Here is a 19,922-nt window from a genome sequence, read left to right on the forward strand (position 1 = left end):
ATTTAATTGACCTTACTTAGTAGTGTTGCTTGATTCCAATGGGTCTACTCTGATGGAAACTTAGTTGATTATTACCTCAGGATTCAAACCTGGGAGCCTGCATGCCGTCTAAGCATGTGCTCTGCTACTGTTATAAGCCTTCCACCTTAAAATGTGTTGGACCTTAATAACCTGGGGAAGAGTCATAGCTCAGGTGTGAAGCATGCAGAAGGTCATGGGTTCAACCCCAATTTTCAAGTAGGGCTGTGGTTTGTGTTAAAGCTGAAGTCCTATGCATGGGATTAAGCTCCATTGAGCCCCATGTTAGGCATGGGGCTTCAATTCTATTCAGTTCACATTAATAGGCAAATCTACCTATTTTTCAGTTTTTGAAACCAGCTATGAACCAAAACATAGCCACCTTCTGAAATTTCCACTTCTCCCGATTTTGGAATGCAGTTCTCCAGCCAAGCAATGTGTACAAGAATGAATATTTTAGGGTCAACATGCACTAAAATGCACATAGTGGTGAAAATAAAAAAAGCAAAGATGCATTACAGCTGGGCAAATTGCTTTGTAAAAATGTGTACAGTGGTACCTCGGGTTACATACGCTTCAGGTTACATACGCTTCAGGTTACACACTCCGCTAACCCAGAAATAGTGCTTCAGGTTAAGAACATTGCTTCAGGATGAGAACAGAAATCGTGTTTCGGCGGCGCAGCGGCAGCAGGAGGCCCCATTTGCTAAAGTGGTGCTTCGGGTTAAGAACAGTTTCAGGTTAAGAACGGACCTCCAGAATGAATTAAGTACTTAACCTGAGGTACCACTGTATAGTAATCAAATTCTCAAACAAAATACGTATGGTAGGAGAAATTAGCACTCAAATGGTGATGAATTTTCACAATGACTTCTTAAAGAAAACACTTGTAAACAGATGTCGAAATGTGGAGAGCTGGAGTTAAGACTGGAAAACTAGGAAACTGAGAGAAACTGAAATTGACACATTCACCCATCCCTACTCCTACGTAATTACATATACCTAGCTATGACATTTGTTAGATTAGGAAGTGGAATTATTTTTATCGCCACTTGGGACAATTAGAATCAGTCTTCTGACATCTTCTGTCAGGATGGCATAACTTGATGCTTGAAGAATCCTGCCTTTGGGCAGAAGAACTTTCTGGTAGTGTTATTCTTAATGGTGGTGCTGTCTTAGTTCTGTGCCATAGATCAGTGGTAAGCACCTGTTTTGAATGCAGAATGCCCTAGGTTAAATCCTTGGCCTCTCAAGGAAGGGCCAAGATGTTCCCTGACTGAAACCCAGGAGAGCCACTTCCAGTCAGTGTGGACAGTATAGAGCTTAGATGAGCCAATGGTCTGGCTCAGTTTTTTTTTGTATTCTAGATTATGGCTGTTCAAAATTGTGTTGTCATCTTCTTTGCACATAAACATTGTTACAGCAGCAATGGCTTTAAAACGTTGTTCACACCTTTCTCCAACTTCCTGTATGTCTGTAGCTGATGGACCATTTAAAGGCGGGAATTGAAGATATATGCGGACAATGGAGTCATTATCAACTGAGAGACAAGTAAGATTGTGTCTGCCATTGTCAGGTAAAAGAAAATAACTGAAAGTGTTACTCTAATAATAGTAAAATGGACCAGACTGAAAATACTCTACGATTGTTGACTTCCACTTCTTTGTGTTCTCTTTGGCATCGCACTATAAGTCTGAGAGCCAGGTGTTTTACTTACTTCTCATTGAATTTATTACAGTCATACCTCATGTTACGTCTGCTTCTTGTTACGTTCTTTCAGGTTACATCCCGCGGTGACCCGGAAGTACCGGAAAGGGTTACTTCCGGGGTTCGCCACTCGCGCATGTGCAGAAGTGCAAAATGACATCACGTGCATGTGCAGAAGCAGCGAATCGTAACCTGTGCATGTGCAGGTGCACTGCTGTGGGTTGCGCTCTTTTCATGTTGCGAATGGGCCTCCAGAATGGACTCCGTTCGGAACCAGAGATACCACTGTACTAAGGTGCTGTGTTTAGCCCTATTCACACAACCAGTGCACAACTGGGTCCCCTGCTTCTGGCTTGCATGTGTTGTGTGTTATTCTAAAGCAGCAATGCTGCAGCAAGCAAAGGCTCTAACAGCTCAGACAGCTGCTAGTGGCTGCCAAGCCAGACAGGATGTGTGTGTCTGCTGCCATGGAAACAAAGGGGCAGTCCATCCTTATTGAGCACAGGATATGAGCTCAGTGTGTGTCATATGACCTGTACAGGATGTACATGGGTGGAGTTTAGAGTTTCTCTCTGTTTGTTGAAGAGAGCAGACATCTTTTACTGTATGACTGCTAAAGACAGGAATAAAAGCATGTAGTTAAATTTCTGTCTGTGTCTGATTCCCCTCCCTGGGTATATGCAGGGAGGAGGAGAAGGAGGAGAAGCAGTTGGTGTGTTTTTCTCACAGCCTGAGGAAAATCGCCGGAACGGACCTCGTGTGTTTTTTCCTGCCGGGAGTCGCCGGAGGGAGGTCAAAGGAATTCAGCCGGTGCCTGCAGATAGGCACATACCTCTGACCGAGCCTGAATTCCGAACCAGAGATACCACTGTACTAAGGTGCTGTGTTTAGCCCTATTCACACAACCAGTGCACAACTGGGTCCCCTGCTTCTGGCTTGCATGTGTTGTGTTCATCTGAGCTTCTTTTCATGCAATGTTTAAAAAAGGAAATGGGGACTGGGGATAAAAATACGACATACATCAGTGGCAATGCTTGAAGGTGGTAGCATGGCGAATTCTGAAATGTTAAGAAAAGTGTGTGTGGCACATGCACACAATGTAGGTGAGTGTGTCCCTTGCCAATCTCAGCCAGCGTTTGCAGGCTTCTTCCAGAGCACCACATCTTGACCATCACATCTTGATGTACTTCTTCACATCTTGACCATTTGCTTATGGTTTAGTGGTGTATTTGCCAAGATAGCAAATGGTAGCAGTGGCGCTAGCAGATTAAGCGTGCATAGCATTGCAACCTCAGTCTCTCTGTTCCCTGCTAAAAGAAAAGGGTAAGCAATGCTGATTGGAGCTAAGGCAGCCTGTATTTGGTTGTTCTTCCTCCAAATTGTCCATTATTTACATAAATGTTTTATTTTTATTGGTACCTTTTGAAATGCTGATGGACACAACAGACCCAAATGAACAGACCATTTAGAACTCTGCTGTGACACATTATGACTTTAAGCAGAGCTATTACTCTTATGCCTTATTAGAACACCCCCTTTCTACAAAGCAAATCAGGATTTCCCTTTCCCTTTACAGCCATGAATGTGTTTAGGTGCTTTCACCCTCTTTCTCCCATTACTGTAACTTGTCCTTGTCTTATCAGTTCAACACAGTGTCTTCGTTGAACTGCACCTCTTTGCCGTTTGATGTCTGGTCCTTAAGAAGCTCAAGAAGATGCCTTAGGCTTGTCCATTATTTAATTCTCGAAATAATGTTTTGTTGTTGTTGTTGCTGTTGCTCTTACCAGATTTAAGAAATTTGACAACAGAGTCCTCAAGAAGATTTTGTTACACAAGCACCAACCAAAATCCAGCATTGTCTCCCTGTACAAGAAACTGGAAATAAAACAAGTCATTGAGATGTTAGAGCGTGGAGAGATGAAGCCACCTTCTTCCAAATCATCTTCTTTGTGAGTATCTTCTTTCAGCTCAGATAAGTGGGATATGGATGCATACTTGAAAATAAGGATTGAGAGTAAGTTAGTTGCACTAAAGCCCCACTAAAATTAATGTGAAAAGTCTTAGACGACTAACTTAAGCACTGCTGATTTCAATGAGATCTGAGGGCAACTTATTTTCTTTGGAGCCAAACTCATTTGGATCCTTATGAGGAACGGCTAAGGGAGCTGGGCATGTTTAGCCTGGAGAAGAGGAGGTTAAGGGGTGATATGATAGCCATGTTCAAATATATAAAAGGATGTCACATAGAGGAGGGAGAAAGGTTGTTTTCTGCTGCTCCAGAGAAGCGGACACGGAGCAATGGTTCCAAACTACAAGAAAAAAGATTCCACCTAAACATTAGGAAGAACTTCCTGACAGTAAGAGCTGTTCGACAGTGGAATTTGCTGCCAAGGAGTGTGGTGGAGTCTCCTTCTTTGGAGGTCTTTAAGCAGAGGCTTGACGACCATATGTCAGGAGTGCTCTGATGGTGTTTCCTGCTTGGCAGGGGGTTGGACTCGATGGCCCTTGTGGTCTCTTCCAACTCTATGATTCTATGATTCTATGATTCTATGAGCTCTTGTTTATTCACAGGCCAGAAGAGAACTGAACTGAAGGGTTCAGTCAGCCTGCTTATATAGAGCTCCAGTACAACGTAACTGTAATAATTTTCTAAAACTCTTCCAACTCTATGATTCTATGATTCTATGATTCTATGATTACTTTGTGATTCTGTGATACATATAAAACACAACTGAGATTATGTAGGAACCAGATTTGACTTTGTCCAGTTACCCCTTGATGTATGGTGGCATCCTGTTTATTTTACTATCCTGTGTTAAATAATGAAATCTGATGTTTTAGACTACAATTCCCATGAGCCCCATGTCGACTGGAGCTGATGGGAGTTGTAGTCCAAAACACCTGGAAGGAACCAGGTGGGTGAAGCCTGACTTACAAGATGCTGAAATACAATCACAGTAAGAGTAGAACATTAGGAGAAAGTTACAGTCTGCTTTTAAAGAAACCAAGGATGTTAGCTCTGAAGCCATTTTTCTCCGTGCAACTATAATACCTGCACTAACCTTACTATTTAACTACAAAATGTAATAAACAAGCAAAGGCTCTCAATAAAATAAACATTTTATTGAGTGGTTAACAGGTCTCCTTTGCTTTACCTAAAAACAGATTTGTATCATAAGTTGTACAGCACTGAAGCGCAAATGTAAAAGGAAGTGGGTTTATTAAACAGAAAGTTTCCTGCTTCTCCCTGAAGCAGATATGCTTACTATTATCAAGTTGCTTGGTTAATAGCTAACTTCATGAAAAGAGTTTTCCATTTTTATATTTGAGTTCTAGTTGTATGACCAATTGCTTTCATAATGTTTGTGGAGTTGCTCATTGTTCACCTGAAACTAAGGTTATTTTAATTGAAACATCTAGAGAACTAGATTAGCTAACCATTTACACACAATTATTTCTTCTACGCACAAGTAGTCCTAACTCTGGACTAAGCCTGGAACAGATTTGCAGCAATATAGTTAACTAGACAATCCTGACCGTATCCTACAGCATTTCCCAAGATTGTGGCAGTTAGAAAAAGTGTCAGTGACAATAATTGCTATTGGGTGTATCCAGTACTTTGTGGTTGTTGTAAAAATGAGGCGTCAAAACTCGTATCTTGATAAAAGTGCTGCGGGTGCCAGCACGAAAAAGAAAAGAAGAGGCTATTGTGCTGTGCACCAATGATCACAACACGAAAAACACTGAATGTATCTGTGATCTCTGATTTTACAGTGTACATTACAAAGGAATTTGAGCTCAAGGACAGTTAGAACTGCTCTTGCTGTACAGAGATGTCATGACGTGTGAACTGTCCCCTAGAGTAGAGCTGTTTTTGCATGGTGGTGCATCTGTAAGGATTGAGTACCTATTTCTGCAAGTGATAGCTGTTGTGATTCAGCTCCAGTTACATTTGGGGAGTTTTCTAAGATTTGTTGACTGGTGATCTTGGCACATCTGTGCGAGTATCATATGACTTCAAAGTGCTCAAGGCTCAAGCTAAGCCAACGGGGGAGAAAGGTGGGCTATAAAGAAAAGAGACAAAAGATATTAACAGAAAGTCAATATCGCGATGTGTTTTGCAACTTGCGGTGATTTGCTTTCATCCAACTGCTCTCACATAAGAAACTGGCCACATGACTCAAAGGCGTTGCTACCACATTTTGGAGAAAATAGGGATAGGGTGGGTCAGAATGGCAAGGGAACTTAAACCAGCATTAAGGAATAAGCTGTTACAGTGGTACCTTGGTTCTCAAACTTAATCCGTTCCGGAAGTCCGTTCCAAAACCAAGACACTCTTTCCCATAGAAAGCAAAGCCAAATGGATTAATCCGTTCCAGACTTTTAAAAACAACCCCTAAAACAGCAATTTAACATGAATTTTACTATCTAACGAGACCATTGGTCCATAAAATGAAAGCAATAAATAATGTACAGTGGTACCTCAGGTTACAAACGCTTTGGGTTATGCGTTTTCAGGTTGCGGACTGCGGGAAACTTGGAAGTACCGGAAAGGGTTACTTCCGGGTTTCGCCACTCGGACATGCGCAGAAGCACCAAATTGCGTTACGCACGTGTGTAGATGCAGCGCTGCAGGTTACGAATGTTGTGGGTTATGGATGTGCCTCCATCATGGATTATGTCCGCAACCCAAGGTTCCACTGTACTGCAGTCACACAACCAATCAATCAGTTGCTGAACTGGGTTCCACATAGTCACCAAAACAAAAAGAGAGATCTGCAAAAACTGAAGCACAAAATAGACACTCAAAACGGAAGTGTGGCACTCAAATTGGAAGTATAGCACTCAAAATGGAGCACATTTGGCTTCCGAAAAAGGTTCGCAAACCGGAACACTTACTTCTGGGTTTGCAGTGTTTGGGTTCCAAGTTGTTTGAGTACCAAGCCGTTTGAGAACCAAGGTACCACTGTACTAGGTTCAGGGTGAAGCAATTTCCAAGAGCAGCAGCAGCAACAACAACAACCTCCTTTCCTTCCTTGCCCCCAGCCTTGGAATGCTGGTTGGAATGTGTGCATGTAGCAATGGCATGAGCCATAAAAAAACAAACAGAAAAATGGGGTTGCCATGCAGAGATGATTGCTGCAATGACATGTGATCTCCAGTATGCAGATGGTTACTGCAGCTTCCAGACAGTTGAAGCGACATGAGAAGAGTTCTGTAGAGACTGACCCCATCATGATTTTAAAGATAGGAATATACAGGAGGTTGCTTAATACTGAGTCAGACCTGCTGGTCCATCAAGCTAAGCATGACCTACCTGGACCGGCAGCAGGTCATCAGGGTTTCAGGCCGGAGATGGCCACCTGTCATGGATGCTTTAGCTGAGATTCCTGCTTTGCAGGGGGTTGGACTAGATGACCCTTGGGTCCCTTCCAGTTCTACAGTTCTTTGATTCTGTACTTAGCTAGTGGTGTCAGGGATTAAACCGGGGACTTTCCGCTTGCAAAGTTTATCTTTTACTCCTCAGCTACCGCCCAGTGGCTTACAGACAATCTGTAAATGTCCTTGTGATAAGTTCTTGGTAGCTCCCAGAATGGGAGAAGCACCCTTTTCCTGGAGACACCCTAGGATCTGAATCTGAATTCCTAAAAGGACTGGAAGATGCTTTTATTTGGATTAGCACCTAACAGGCAGAGCCACACAGCTATGGGGTAGTTGGAATTCTAGTACAATGGTACCTCGGGGTACAAACTTAATTCATTCTGGAGATCCATTCTTAACAAAAAACCATTCTTAACCTGAGGCACACTTTCATAATGGGGCCTCCTGCTCCTCCTGGGGCAAAGTTCGCAACCCAAGGTACTACTTCCGGGTTAGCAGAGTTTGTAACCTGAAGTGTTTGTAACCCAAGGTACCACTGTATTATGTTTTATAGTTTTGAAGATTTTTTTTAATTTGAATAAGTTCAACTAACTTTAGTCCTTCATTACTCAACCTCCGTCAGTTTTCGACAAAGCAACGCTTTCTATGTAGGTCAAAGACTAGAGATTTTATGTGGATTTCTTAACTTTTCTTTTTTACGATTGTTTTAACTTGCTTTCCTTTTGGACTTGCGGATTGAAACGCCAAAGGCAATAAAATAACGTGAATGTACGCTTACTCATTCATGCGCACATTCACACTACAAAGAGATGGCTTGCTTCTTTGATTTATGAGTGATCCTTTGCTATCCCTTCTTGGCAAAACAGCCCGAGCGTAACTAATACATGCCAATATTAGTGTGTACATACAACCACTATGCAGGAGTAACCGTTGGCCCTTTGACTTAGTCATTCTAATGTTTGCTTTCCTTCTCTGCAGGAGGTTTAGAAATCGAAGGATGCAGAGACTTTCGCCTGCAGAGGTGGATTCCATACAGAATATACTGGCTCACAATCTGTATCAAGTGAGGCAAAGGGTCCGTTTCTCTTTCTGGTAGCATGCTTCATATCTATAGAACAAAAGATCATGTTTGCACAGTCTCTGAAGCCTTAGCAACGGTCAGCGAGAGCAGAAATGTTAGCGTTGCTGGTTGCAGCTGAGCCACGGGACAACATTATGGAAAATATAGATTCAAACCCGCAGTTAATACATAGTTAAACAGTGGAATTCTCTACTTCAGGATGCAGTGATGGTCTCCAATGTGGGTGGCTTTAAAAGGGGATTAGACAAATTTACAGAAGGTAAGATACAGTGGCTTAGTATCTATGATAGCCACGTTGCTGGAAATCACAAGTGGAGGGGAAACGGTTGCACTCAGGTTTAAATTTTTGGCTTTCCATAGGCATCTGGTTGACCGCTATGAGAACAGGAATGCTATTTGGGCCTTTGGCCTGATCCTGCACCCATCTTCTTAGGTTCCTATGTACTTGTTTTGTGTGTTTGTGTTTCGCTAAGGCGATGGTGTTTCCCACAAATTCGATATCTGCACTCACTGGGCTGTTTCCCCAAAACATGAAAGAAAAGAAACCCCCGTCCTTTCCTTTGCGAATATTCGCTTTTGATTGCCATCTACGCTGCCAGATAGCAGGAGACTCCCGAGACTGGCACCAGGGGGCAGACATCCCTTGCTTTAACAACGCAAATAGTAAAAGTGTCTCTCTGGTTGTTTCTAAACAAGGGGGTAATCGTCTTAATCTGTCGCAGCACAAGCCAGCAAAGGCTCCTGTGGCACTCTGTAGACTAGCAAATTTATTATAGCAAAAGCTTCCATGGACTAAAGACTTTCTTTGCAAAACAATTTCCAGAGGGATAGTTGCAGTAGTCTGTTGCGGCAAAACAGCAAGGAATCTTGCGACACCTTGAAGACAAACAGTTTTGTATTTTAATGTCACAAGCTTTCACGGATTAGTGGGCAGTAATTCATGAATGCATATGCCACCGTAAATACAGCACCACAAGACGCCATTGTTGCTTTCTTAAATCTAGAGTTGCCTAATACTGTTGTTACATAACCATAGCCCCTTTAGGCAGGGGTGGGAAATCTCAGGCCTAGGGACCAAATCATAGAATTGTAGAGTTGGATAGAACCCAAAATGTGGCCTTTCTGCCCAGCCCGCAAGACTCTTCTCCAATTATGGCCTTCCCCCAGACCACAACACTTCACTGGCCCATAGCTGTCAACATACAGATTTGAAAATAAGGGACCAGCAGCCTTGAAAATAAGGGACCAGCAGCCAAAATAAGGGACTCCAGTCTTCCTGTCCTCCTGCAGTCTGGTCAAACTCATGCTGGGTAGCTTCGAGAACACTGTCCAACCAACTTTGTAACCAGAGGTTCAACTGAATAGAATCTGAATCACATGCACCACAAGGCCTATGCAGCCTCAACTTAAGATGGCTCCCTGGCCTGGCTTTGCACTGCAAAGTTTGCAGCAGCACGTGCAACAAAATGGCGTCCAGCATTCAAAAAACCTCTCAGCTTGCATTAACTAGCCACACACAAGGCATGCAAGCTCCACCCCCCCCGTCGTTCTTAGACTTCTTATTGGGTGAGCAACACAGCCAAGCAACACAGTTGGAGCCTCCCTCCTCCCTGGCCGCCAGGGAGGGAGGGAGAGGAGCTGCTTCCTTTGAAATTTAAGGGACATTTAAGGGACATCCATCAATAAGGGACAGCAGCGGGACATGGCGCTGGAATAAAGGACTGTCCCTTCAAATAAGGGACACTTGACAGTTATGCACTGGCCCTCCTCTGTTTCCCCCCTCAAGTACTTTTGACTGGTTTGTGTCCTTGAGTATGGAGAGATTGCGTGTAGCCCTCACTTCTGCATAGCTGGAATGCACTGTAAAAAAAGTCAGAGTCACATTTGTCATTCTGTTCACTTGTTGTTCTCACCCACCATGGCCGTGTAGACTCCAAACATTTGTCCGCAAGCAAAATGGTCTTCAGGCTAAAACATTGTTCCTACCCACGGCATACAGACTATGTTAAAATAATAATAATAATAATAATAATAATAATAATAATAATAATAATAATAATTTGTACCCCACCCATCTGGCTGGGTTACCCCAGCCTCTCTGGCAGCTTCCAACAAAGACCAAAAATACACTAAAATGTCACACATTAAAAACTCCCCTAAACAGGGCTGCCTTCAGATGTCTTCTGAATGTCAGGTAGTTGTTTATCTCTTTGACATCTGATAGGAGGGTGTTCCACAGGGCGGGCGCCACTACCGAGAAGGCCCTCTGCCTGGTTTCCTGTAGCTTTGCTTCTCGAAATGTGGAAACCGCCAGAAGGCCCTTGGCGCTGGACCTCAGCGTCCGGGCAGAACAATGGGGGTGGAGATGCTCCTTCAAAAAATGTACATTGTTTGATCCTTGTTGGTGGAAATGAAGGCAGGATGAAGTGCATTGACTTGGGTCAAAACCCAAAAGCCACCTGCTCTAGAAAATCACATGGAAAGAATATCAAGTTGTGATTTCCTTGTTTTCAGACGCTGTCGTACAACAGGTACAGCCTTGCCGCAGACGCAAATGAGGAGCAAGCCAAAGAAATCCTCATTCGGCGCCAGCAGAGCCTGAGGCAAACCGTGAGGAAAGGATACAGCCTTCCATGGGGAGGACAGGTACATGTTACACAAGAGGTGGTATTGGTGTGGAATCGAGGTTTGCAAATAGCTGCGTCCCAAGCACTCTCTTCCTCCCTAAGAGTATCTATTGTTTTACAAAGGTGCATACTCAACAAACAGCAATAGCCATGTGCCACAGTCTCCATGTGGGCTAGACAGCCATAAGAAAAGAGTGTGAAAGCTAGAAACACAGCTGCTCAGGAAAGTAAAACAGTAAAAAAGGTAGTTGCCAAGTTCTGTTGTTTAAACAGAGATGTGAGCAGGTCCCAGTAGATAGTCCTCCTAGACATTTGTTTCCCCAAGCTGGAGGCATTGGTTATTGCCAAAAATCTATCTGCTGTATCTGATTTAGGATAGTCCAATTTGCTTCCTTTATTTGCAAGTAAAAAGGTAAAGGGACCCCTGACTGTTAGGTCCAGTCGCGGACGACTCTGGGGTTGCGGCGCTCATCTCGCTTTACTGGCTGAGGGAGCCAGCGTACATGTGTCCAGCATGACTAAGCCGCTTCTGGCGAACCAGAGCAGTGCACGGAAACGGCGTTTACCTTCCCGCCAGAGTGGTACCTATTTATCTACTTGCACTTTGATGTGCTTTCGAACTGCTAGGTTGGCAGGAGCAGGGGCCGAGCAACGGGAGCTCACCCCATCGCGGGGATTCGAACCACCAACCTTCTGATCGTCAAGACCTAGGCTCTGTGGTGCAAGTATCTGCTTTAATTATAGGTTCCAAATATTTTGGCATATGAGTACTTCACTCAGCCCAGTTTTACAGTGGGGTTAGTAAACTAGAGCTGTAGTATAAATTGCATGTGACATGTATACATGCTTATTTTGCCCACAGTCGTGCTGGCCAGATTTTTCAAGATAACAAACAAAATGAGCGTCAGTCTGAGTGAGCCTTAGGCTTGTAGACCCCTCCTTCCCTCCCTCCTAATGCATGCTGTAAGGGATTGAAACATCCACTCTCACTTTAAAATAAAAGCTGCAGTTTCCTGTTATGTTTGAGCCAGGAAAACTGTGGTTTATTCTGATGCTGGTTTGTTAAAACAAGCCATGGCCGTCCCTGGGTCGGCTCAAACTACCAACCTTCTGATTAACAGCAAGACACACTGATCCATTGTGCCACTGGGACCTTCTCATTGTGCGCATTCACCAAGCCTCATGCACATAAGCTTTCCACAAAGAGGGAATTATGCACATTTCTTGGTCAATATGCATAATCTCCAGCAGACCTTGGGGAATGTGCATATCTCCACTTTATCTTGTACATCCTCCAGCCATTATGTATAATTCCCCAAAGGGCCTAGGGCAATGTGCATATCTTGACTGCAATCTGTACTGTACATACTCCAGGCAATACAGTAGGCATGTTCTCAGGGCAGTATGCATAGTTTCTAAGAAACACCCACCCACACCCCTTTTATGTAGTAATCTGTGCTCCCTGGGCTTCTTCCCACAGTGTATTCTCAGATGGCCCACAGTATGGCTTCTGCTAAGCAGCAGAAAAAAAGGGGGGGCCCTCCAGATAAAGTGGTTTTCTGCCCTCCAGCCATTTCACCACTCCCAGCTCTTCTTCATTTAGCTGAGCAGCATAAAGTGAACTGGAACGACAGAAAAGTTTAAACCTCCCCACACCACCACCACACACAAGTTTAGTAGTGGCAACACTGGGTCCATCAAATTTGCAGTATCAAAAATATTATGTGAAATTTGCCTCTGATTCTGAAACAAAGTCCAGTTTTGAAACCTTAATGCTGTATCTGTGTAGTCAAATGGAATTTATTTAGAGGAAAAACCATCCTTGCCTGTAAAGTTGCCAGGACCAAGGTAAGATATTGTAGCGCCCTTTTGGGAAATGTTTAGGGTATTCAGTGTTCACTGGTTGTGAACTGCAACAAGGTACAATCATTTGCCATTCCTTAGGAAGCTTCTTCTCTACCCTTCATGAAGATGCAACTTAGAGAATTTCCACTTCTCCATCCTTTCATCTGCTACAGACAAGTTACTTCCCATTCCTGTCTTCTCTTCTTGGAGGTCCCACTAATTATTTGCCCTGATTTCATCAACACCACAGCTATATTCCAACCTGCGAAAAGTTACTTCCCACAGGAAGCAGTATTCTAAAATATGCGATTCTATGTTTTGCACCACCTTGATATTTTATGTACGTGGGCAGTATATAAATACTTCTATAGATTAAAACGACATAAATAAATTTGATAGCATAAAGAACTACCTTGCAAGGTTTAGCATGAGTTCCCTCTGTTAACTGCTGTCTTGTAAAGTGTGCTTTGAATCAATGCTCTAGATGTTTCAGGTTTGTTTAAGCTACTTTTTGAAGATTTTTTTCATTTACAATAGAGCAATACATTAATCACTCATTTCAAATGTAACCATCAATTCTCACTGACATACTTTCCCCCAGAGTCACCAGTATTCAAATCTGTTGAAAGTATAACACACGACACACTGCACATTTGAATCACCTTGTCTCACACTTATTTGTCCATAGGCTGCCAGCAGAAGTATGCGCTACTTATCTTTACCCTTTGGTAATGCCCAAGCAACCAGAAGAGATGACGATGATCTAACAGGTAATTCTCTTTGATCAAAATAACACAGGAAAAATGCTGAATTGCTGCCAATTCACACTATTTATGAATTTGCAAATAGCTATAAAACACACATTCCCGCTAAGTGGAAGTTGGGACAAAGGATGGATGAAATGGTGTCCACCAGAATATTTGTTTTCCCTTGGAGAGACACACTCATCCTTTGCGATGACATTACTGTAAAGATATCACAAAGAATAGTAAACAGGACTGATTATTTTTTGACTTAGTCCTTTGACCAAACAAGATGGGAGATAGGAATGCCGGTGTTTGCAAAGGTGAGAAAAATGCAGAAAACAACAGCGCCTTGTGCAAAAAGGAAGCAGTTGGGCTGGGCTCAATTCTGTAGCAGGTGTTCCCCTGGTGTTGTAGATGTCATTTGGGGTGGTCCAGTGCTTGTTTTGGGGTGTGCAGCTGCAGACTCCTTATTCATTTATGGCAACTGTGGCCATTACTGTCATGGGGCAGTGCATTTGACAGTGTCTAGTGCAAAGCAAACAAACAAAAACAAAACAGCGGTGGGCCAGGCTCAAGGCTAAGGCGGGTGTTAGGGGACATTCTCCCAGTGATGTGAATGTTTCATTAGTGGTGGCTCAGTGCTTATTTTTTGATGCACAGCTACAGATCCCTAATTCATAACTATGGCCTGGGATCATCATCCATAATGTGCCTTGTGCAAAAACAAGACTTTTCATTCTGGAGAATAACGATGCATCTCAAAAGAAAAGTGTGCTAGTGGCTGAGAGCATGTGGGGTATTGCAATTAATATTTTGCAGTAGTAGTAGTAGTAGTAGTAATAGTAATAATAATTTATTATTGATACCCCACCCATCTGGCTGGGTTTCCCCAGACACTTTGGGCGGCTTCCAACAAAATATTAAAAATCAGTCATTAAAAATACAGGGCTGATATAGGGCTGCCTTCAGATATCTTCTAAAAGTCAGATAGTTGTTTATTTCCTTGACGTCTGATAGGAGGGCCATTACCGAGAAGGCCCTCTGCCTGGTTCCCTGTGACTTCACTTCTCACAGTGAGGGAACCGCCAGAAGGCTCTCGGTGCTGGACCTCAGTGTCCGGGCTGAACTATGGAGGTGGAGACATTCCTGTAGGATCTAAGTAACTATTTAAGCTATATGCACATCCTGGCTCTTGCGCTATGTCTGAAACAGTCTCCAGCCTTTTCCGACAAGAACCCACACATACACATCTTAAGGAACCAATTTTTTTTTAGTCACATGTATGGTTGCAATGCTGGTGGTGTGACCAACTTTAGAGTAGGTTGTGACACCATCTATAAGATGGTATCTAGTATGCTCCCCCAATGAACTCATTTTTTTATAATTAATAGTTCAAAGCATGATTTGGAAAAAGAGAGGTATAAGTAGCTGCAAATGCTTTCAAGCCCTAAAGCACCCAATGTGTGCCAAAGGGTCTGTGTTTCTTTATGGGACTGTATAATGATCATATGATGCTGATGGAAGACTTGCCCTCTGCAACCTAAGGCTTATCAAAGGCCCCTGAAGCTAAAATTCTTTGGTCTTGGGGCTTTTAAACCCTGGTGCCCCAAAACCCATTCTGTTTTTCGACACAGGATAATTAGAGACTTGCCTAACTTGGATTTTTTGGTCTTGCGTCATTTAGCCGTGCCAAAAATAGTGAGCAGAAATTGCAGCATAAAAGAATATAGGTGGCAACGGAGCCATGTGAGCTGTGTAGCCACAGGAAAGGGGGTCGAAGATCTGGTGAACTAAAAGAAAAATGCTGAGGTGGGTGTTGGTGATATAATTTGGAGAAGAGAAGGATAAGTGAAGGCAGGGGCAGGAAGGGGAGCATGGCAGATAAGCTGGGCTGACATTTCTCATAAAGTATATGCTCATAGGCAGTGCTTTTTTCTGGGGGAATGCAGGGGTACACATACCCCTAAACATTTTGTGAATCTTTGTACTTTTGTCCATTTACTGTATTTATTTTTCCCAATTTGAACTATAAAATGCTGATTTTGTTGAGTCAAAATGAGAGTATCCCTAAATATTTTTTTAGAAAAAAAGCACTGCTCATAGGAATGGGAATGGCATTAGAAAAATCAGGTGAAGAAGACATCAAGTAGTTTAGAAACAGTTCTGATTTTTGTACAGTGAATATGCTTTTCCCCAGTCATGAGGGCTAAAGCCTTGCAGGTCTAAAACCCAGGCCTTGCCTTTGCATAATCTATGAAATGGCCTTAATTCTTCAAATATTGACCTTAACCTACCCAGATTCGCAAAAGATGTACATCTCTAACAATTCAATCCTTTGCATTAAGTCCCATTAGGTTCAATGAAATGTACTCCTAGGTGGTGCTCTTTTGAGGGGGAGTAAAAAAAATGAGGCGTAGGTACTTGTATCATGATAGAAGTGCTGTGGGTGTCAGCACAAAATGGCTGCCATGGGCAGCAAAAAAGAACAAGAGATTATGTACTGGTGAGAACCACCACAAAACAGCACTGCTTCTAGGGCATCAAAGAAGTGTTTCAGTTAAACGCATTGTATATTTAAACAGGGAAAACAGGTAAAGAAAAACAGGACTCCACAGCGCCTTCTGGTGGCACAATGTTATATCGCATATACAACATATACAAATCGCTTTTTCTTTTCCAGTCTAGCTGAGTCCTAGTTAAGCATGTATAGGATTGCAGTGCAAGCACAGCACGTTGAGCAAATGCCCTCAGAGAGAACAAGTTTCCATATGATGCTGTGTTATGTCCATTTATCAACAATCTCTTTGTGTCTGAAAGGAGAAGGAGGTGTAGAAGGAGGTGGAAATGTAGGGGCTGAACCCCACTGATATTATTCACTTGTTTCTGAATCCAGGGGAGTGTAACAGTGACTCCGAGTCTGTGTTCATCAGGCTCCATTCAGAACCTCGGCCAGGGTGGCAGCGAAGAAAGTGGCAACAGTGGGAATCACTTCAGATGAAGCAGCTGCATCCAAGAGTCGAGCCAGCAGGTTTTAAAGGTCAGAGAAGAAGAACAAATGAATGGGTTGAAAGAGCCAGAATACAAAGGCCACTGTTAGGGTCGAAACCTCAGCTTACTGCAGTGCTTGAAACTGATATTATTCAGGAACTTGAGTCAGAGGACGAGGGGAACAGGGCATCGATACCATCAGCGTCTTCTAACAAATGGACAGCAGAACCCAAAGGTGATTTTTGTGGGCAAAAATGCCACTTTACTAGAAGAAAAGAGTGATTCTTCCTCTTCATGGAGCTTAACTGCCGTTTGAGCAATGGCATGATTTGTATCGGAATTTGATTTAAAACACACACCCTCTGAACTCATCCTGATTCCAGCTTAATGGATGGAAGAGGTCAATGCATAACAAAATGTGTGAGACCTGATTGGCAACAAGGTATACATTGCCGGTGCTGAAATCTGCAGGAAGTTTTGGCAGTTCATGCGGAAGTCTCATTATAAAATTAAGTTACGTTTCCACTCTTGGAGGTGGAAAAACCTAGCCGTTGTAAATGTCCACAATGAACAGAGAAAGCTGGATAGGCGGTGTTAACTGAAGTATTGGCAAGGGTTTCAGTAATGCAAATAATCACTGGGAGTTGGCTTTAGGTGCGATTCTGCACACAGTGCTATGAAATGGGCTTGGTCATGTGCTCAGGGCCTTTTCCTCGGGGAAAGGTAGGGAAGAGGGGCAGGGGGGCAAGAAAGAGCTGTGTCTTGACAGCTGGGTGGTACCCAAAGAAACAGGAGGACCAGAAGGCAAGTGGGATGGCCAGAAAAATGAGACAGGCAGGTTGGAGGGGGCTGCCAATTCATCACTCCCATGCATCCGCAAAAATGGTCTCATTCTACCAGATGGATAATTCTGATATATCTCTTTCCCATCACGGAGACTCACTTATGGGTCTGTTTGCATACCCTCCAAGTCTCCCTCTTTTCCAGAGACAACAGTCCCGGAATTACGAATGCCACCCCGGCTTCTGATTTGATTCTGGAATGTCCCTATTTCCTCCGCTGGTGCCACCACTACTGAGCTCTGGGAGAAGGATGAGTTAACACTTGTCCTGAGCAGTGGCAGCAGTGGCAGCAGCAGTGGCAGCTGTGAGGGAGCACCCTGTATAGCCTCTGCATGGTCTCTCCAGGGCCACTGCTGCTGGCCTCTTCTCTCAGGCAGCTTGTAGCGGCTGCTGGAGAGTGGGCGAGGAGGAGAGGCTGCCTCTGCCAAGCCCTGCCCCATGTGATGTGTAGGCTCTGTGGGGTAGGCCGAGGGCAGGGCCGTCCTGGGTGGGAAGAGCATAAGGAGTCTTAATTGTTATTTGTATTATTTAAGCTCTGTGGGTCTGCATCTATTCTTGCTCCTATTTATTGGTGTGTTTCTCTTTTTGTAAATTGACCAAAGAATAAAATAAAATAACATTGAGATTCAGGGTTTTTCCTCAGGAAAGTGGAGGGCGTGTGTGCTGTCTCCTGTCACCGTAGAGGTGTTGGCACTCACCCTTCTTCTGATAGGAAATGCTCTGTGGGAGTGGGGACAAATAAAAATGGGGTGGGTTTGTCAAGGAATGAGTGAGAAATGTCTGTATTTTCATCTGAGGAATGTTGGAGGGTATGTGTTTGCCAACATTTGGGGCCCTGCGTGTTCAGTGCTGCCACTCTTGTGAAATCATCCATTTTTGCTGAATTTATTTCAGTTGTACCTAATGATTTGTGTAGCCCTTAAGCCACAATTTTTCACTGGGGCTTTTTGCAAAAAAGAAGAAGGAGAAACCTTCAAATAGAACCTGTCAATTTGCAGTCTATCTGCCTACCCCTGCTTTGCAGAATGGTTAGTGTAATTGTTAATCATGCATCGAAAATTGGACTCATACCCGTTGTGCAAATAATGGATTAACTATTCATTGTTTCTTAGTGTGGCTGTACACATACTTCAGATTTGCCTCTCAGAGGCAAACCACACATTTTGAATGATTTCAGGGACATATGCCAGCCAGAGGTTTTGGCCAGACTACAGTATGAAGCATAATTCATTGTCAGGTCAAGTCAGGTGTTCTGTTAAATTACTTCTTCAGGCTAGGCCTGGGATTCAATCCGATTGTCTCACGGAAGTCATGATATGCGGAGCGGTTTCTTATGGTTGGTTCCTTATGCTAACAGCTGCAGCAGTATGCAAGTTTTAAAATCAAGGGTGATTTGCTCAGGCAGGTACGGGAACCCTACACAGCCTTTGAGAACCACTGGGTCAAATTCAGAAATGGATTCCAAGATTGGCGCCAGCAACCAGATAAATATTCCAACATCCCACCTCAAAAGTGAGGAGGGATTCTGGCGTTTGGAGAGAATGTTGGGGCTTAACCTCATTCTAAATGAAAAGGTGACGAAAGAGAAGGGGGAGCCAGTGCTGATACTCGTTGCTCCAAAACATTCTGTATACTGAGCAGCTTTGTAATCAGAAGATTTGGATTCTCAGCTTTAGAAACGCTGGAAATCGAGAGCGCCCAGTGGCCTAACACCTTGCTTTCTGCTGAGACATTTTTTCCTGATCCTTAATTGCAAATGAAACTTTTCAGTCAGTTTCACCCGTGTAAAGTTTCAAGAGTCAACACTGTGTCTTGTTTATTGTGGCCCATCCTTCTCACAGAACACTTTGTTTCTTTCAAATAGAAACAGGTGGGTGGGGAGATGATTTTGGAGCAGTGTGTCAAGGTCAGTAGCAATATATAATTCTTTGTCCCTGTATAAATTCGCACCAACTGTAACTGATTCACTAAATATTGCTAAGTGCTTTGCAAGTGGCTAAGCTGCTTTGGAGTAATTTAATAAGTAAAAGTTATTTATCAGAATTATTATCATATGTAGAGTTATACAGTGTGTCCCCTCTGACCGTTTTGTTCAGACTTTTGTTTGTTTGTACTGATACTTGTGAAGTATAAACCTCGCAATTAACAAATAGGTCTGTTAGGGTTTGTATGTGTGTGTGCAGGCATCCCATTCTCTTTGTGACATTTTCTAGATGCAATTTGCCAGGGGGGGTTCAGATGCCATTGTTATTATTACATGAGCTTACTTTGGGTTTATGCCCTCGGCATCTAAAATGTTTTGGTGGCTCAGTCCCAGCACACGGTGTGTAGAAATCTAATTATTTAATTTATTACTTATTTAGTGATAAGTAAACATTTGTAAGTTGCTTGATCAAAAAGAAAATATTCTCCACATGGTCTGCAGACCAAGTCTGTTTTTGATTACTCACTTCATTGCCCAAAGAACTATAGTGCTAGCACTTCCATGTACTAACATTATATTTTTTAAAAAATCCTTAGAACATTGGTGAATTAAGGATATGTGTATTTTATGTATGAATAAGGCATGTGATTTCAGAGAACATGATGTTTTTGAACTTTCATGAGGCATCCCAGAAGAAGCTAGACATACAGTTAAATACTTATATCCCCTTGCTTTCAGCAGGGGTGTCCTAAATTCATCTGG

General features: G+C 43.1%; 1 protein-coding gene across 1 annotated transcript in view; it reads left to right on the top strand.

The window, feature by feature from the left end:
* The window catches only part of SLC9A4 (solute carrier family 9 member A4), a 37,312-nt gene extending 20,013 nt beyond the window's left edge, over positions 1-17,299 (top strand). The window contains exons 7-12 of the mRNA XM_081858399.1: positions 1,499-1,569; positions 3,513-3,674; positions 8,086-8,182; positions 10,703-10,834; positions 13,349-13,430; positions 16,300-17,299. Coding sequence (XP_081714525.1) covers positions 1,499-1,569; positions 3,513-3,674; positions 8,086-8,182; positions 10,703-10,834; positions 13,349-13,430; positions 16,300-16,676 — 921 coding nt within the window. The 3' untranslated portion in view covers positions 16,677-17,299. The remainder of the gene's footprint in view (positions 1-1,498; positions 1,570-3,512; positions 3,675-8,085; positions 8,183-10,702; positions 10,835-13,348; positions 13,431-16,299) is intronic.
* The last annotated feature ends 2,623 nt before the right edge of the window (positions 17,300-19,922 follow it).

Source organism: Podarcis erhardii (genome assembly GCF_964252035.2).
Source record: "Podarcis erhardii genome assembly, chromosome: 4".
Taxonomy (NCBI): domain Eukaryota; kingdom Metazoa; phylum Chordata; class Lepidosauria; order Squamata; family Lacertidae; genus Podarcis; species Podarcis erhardii.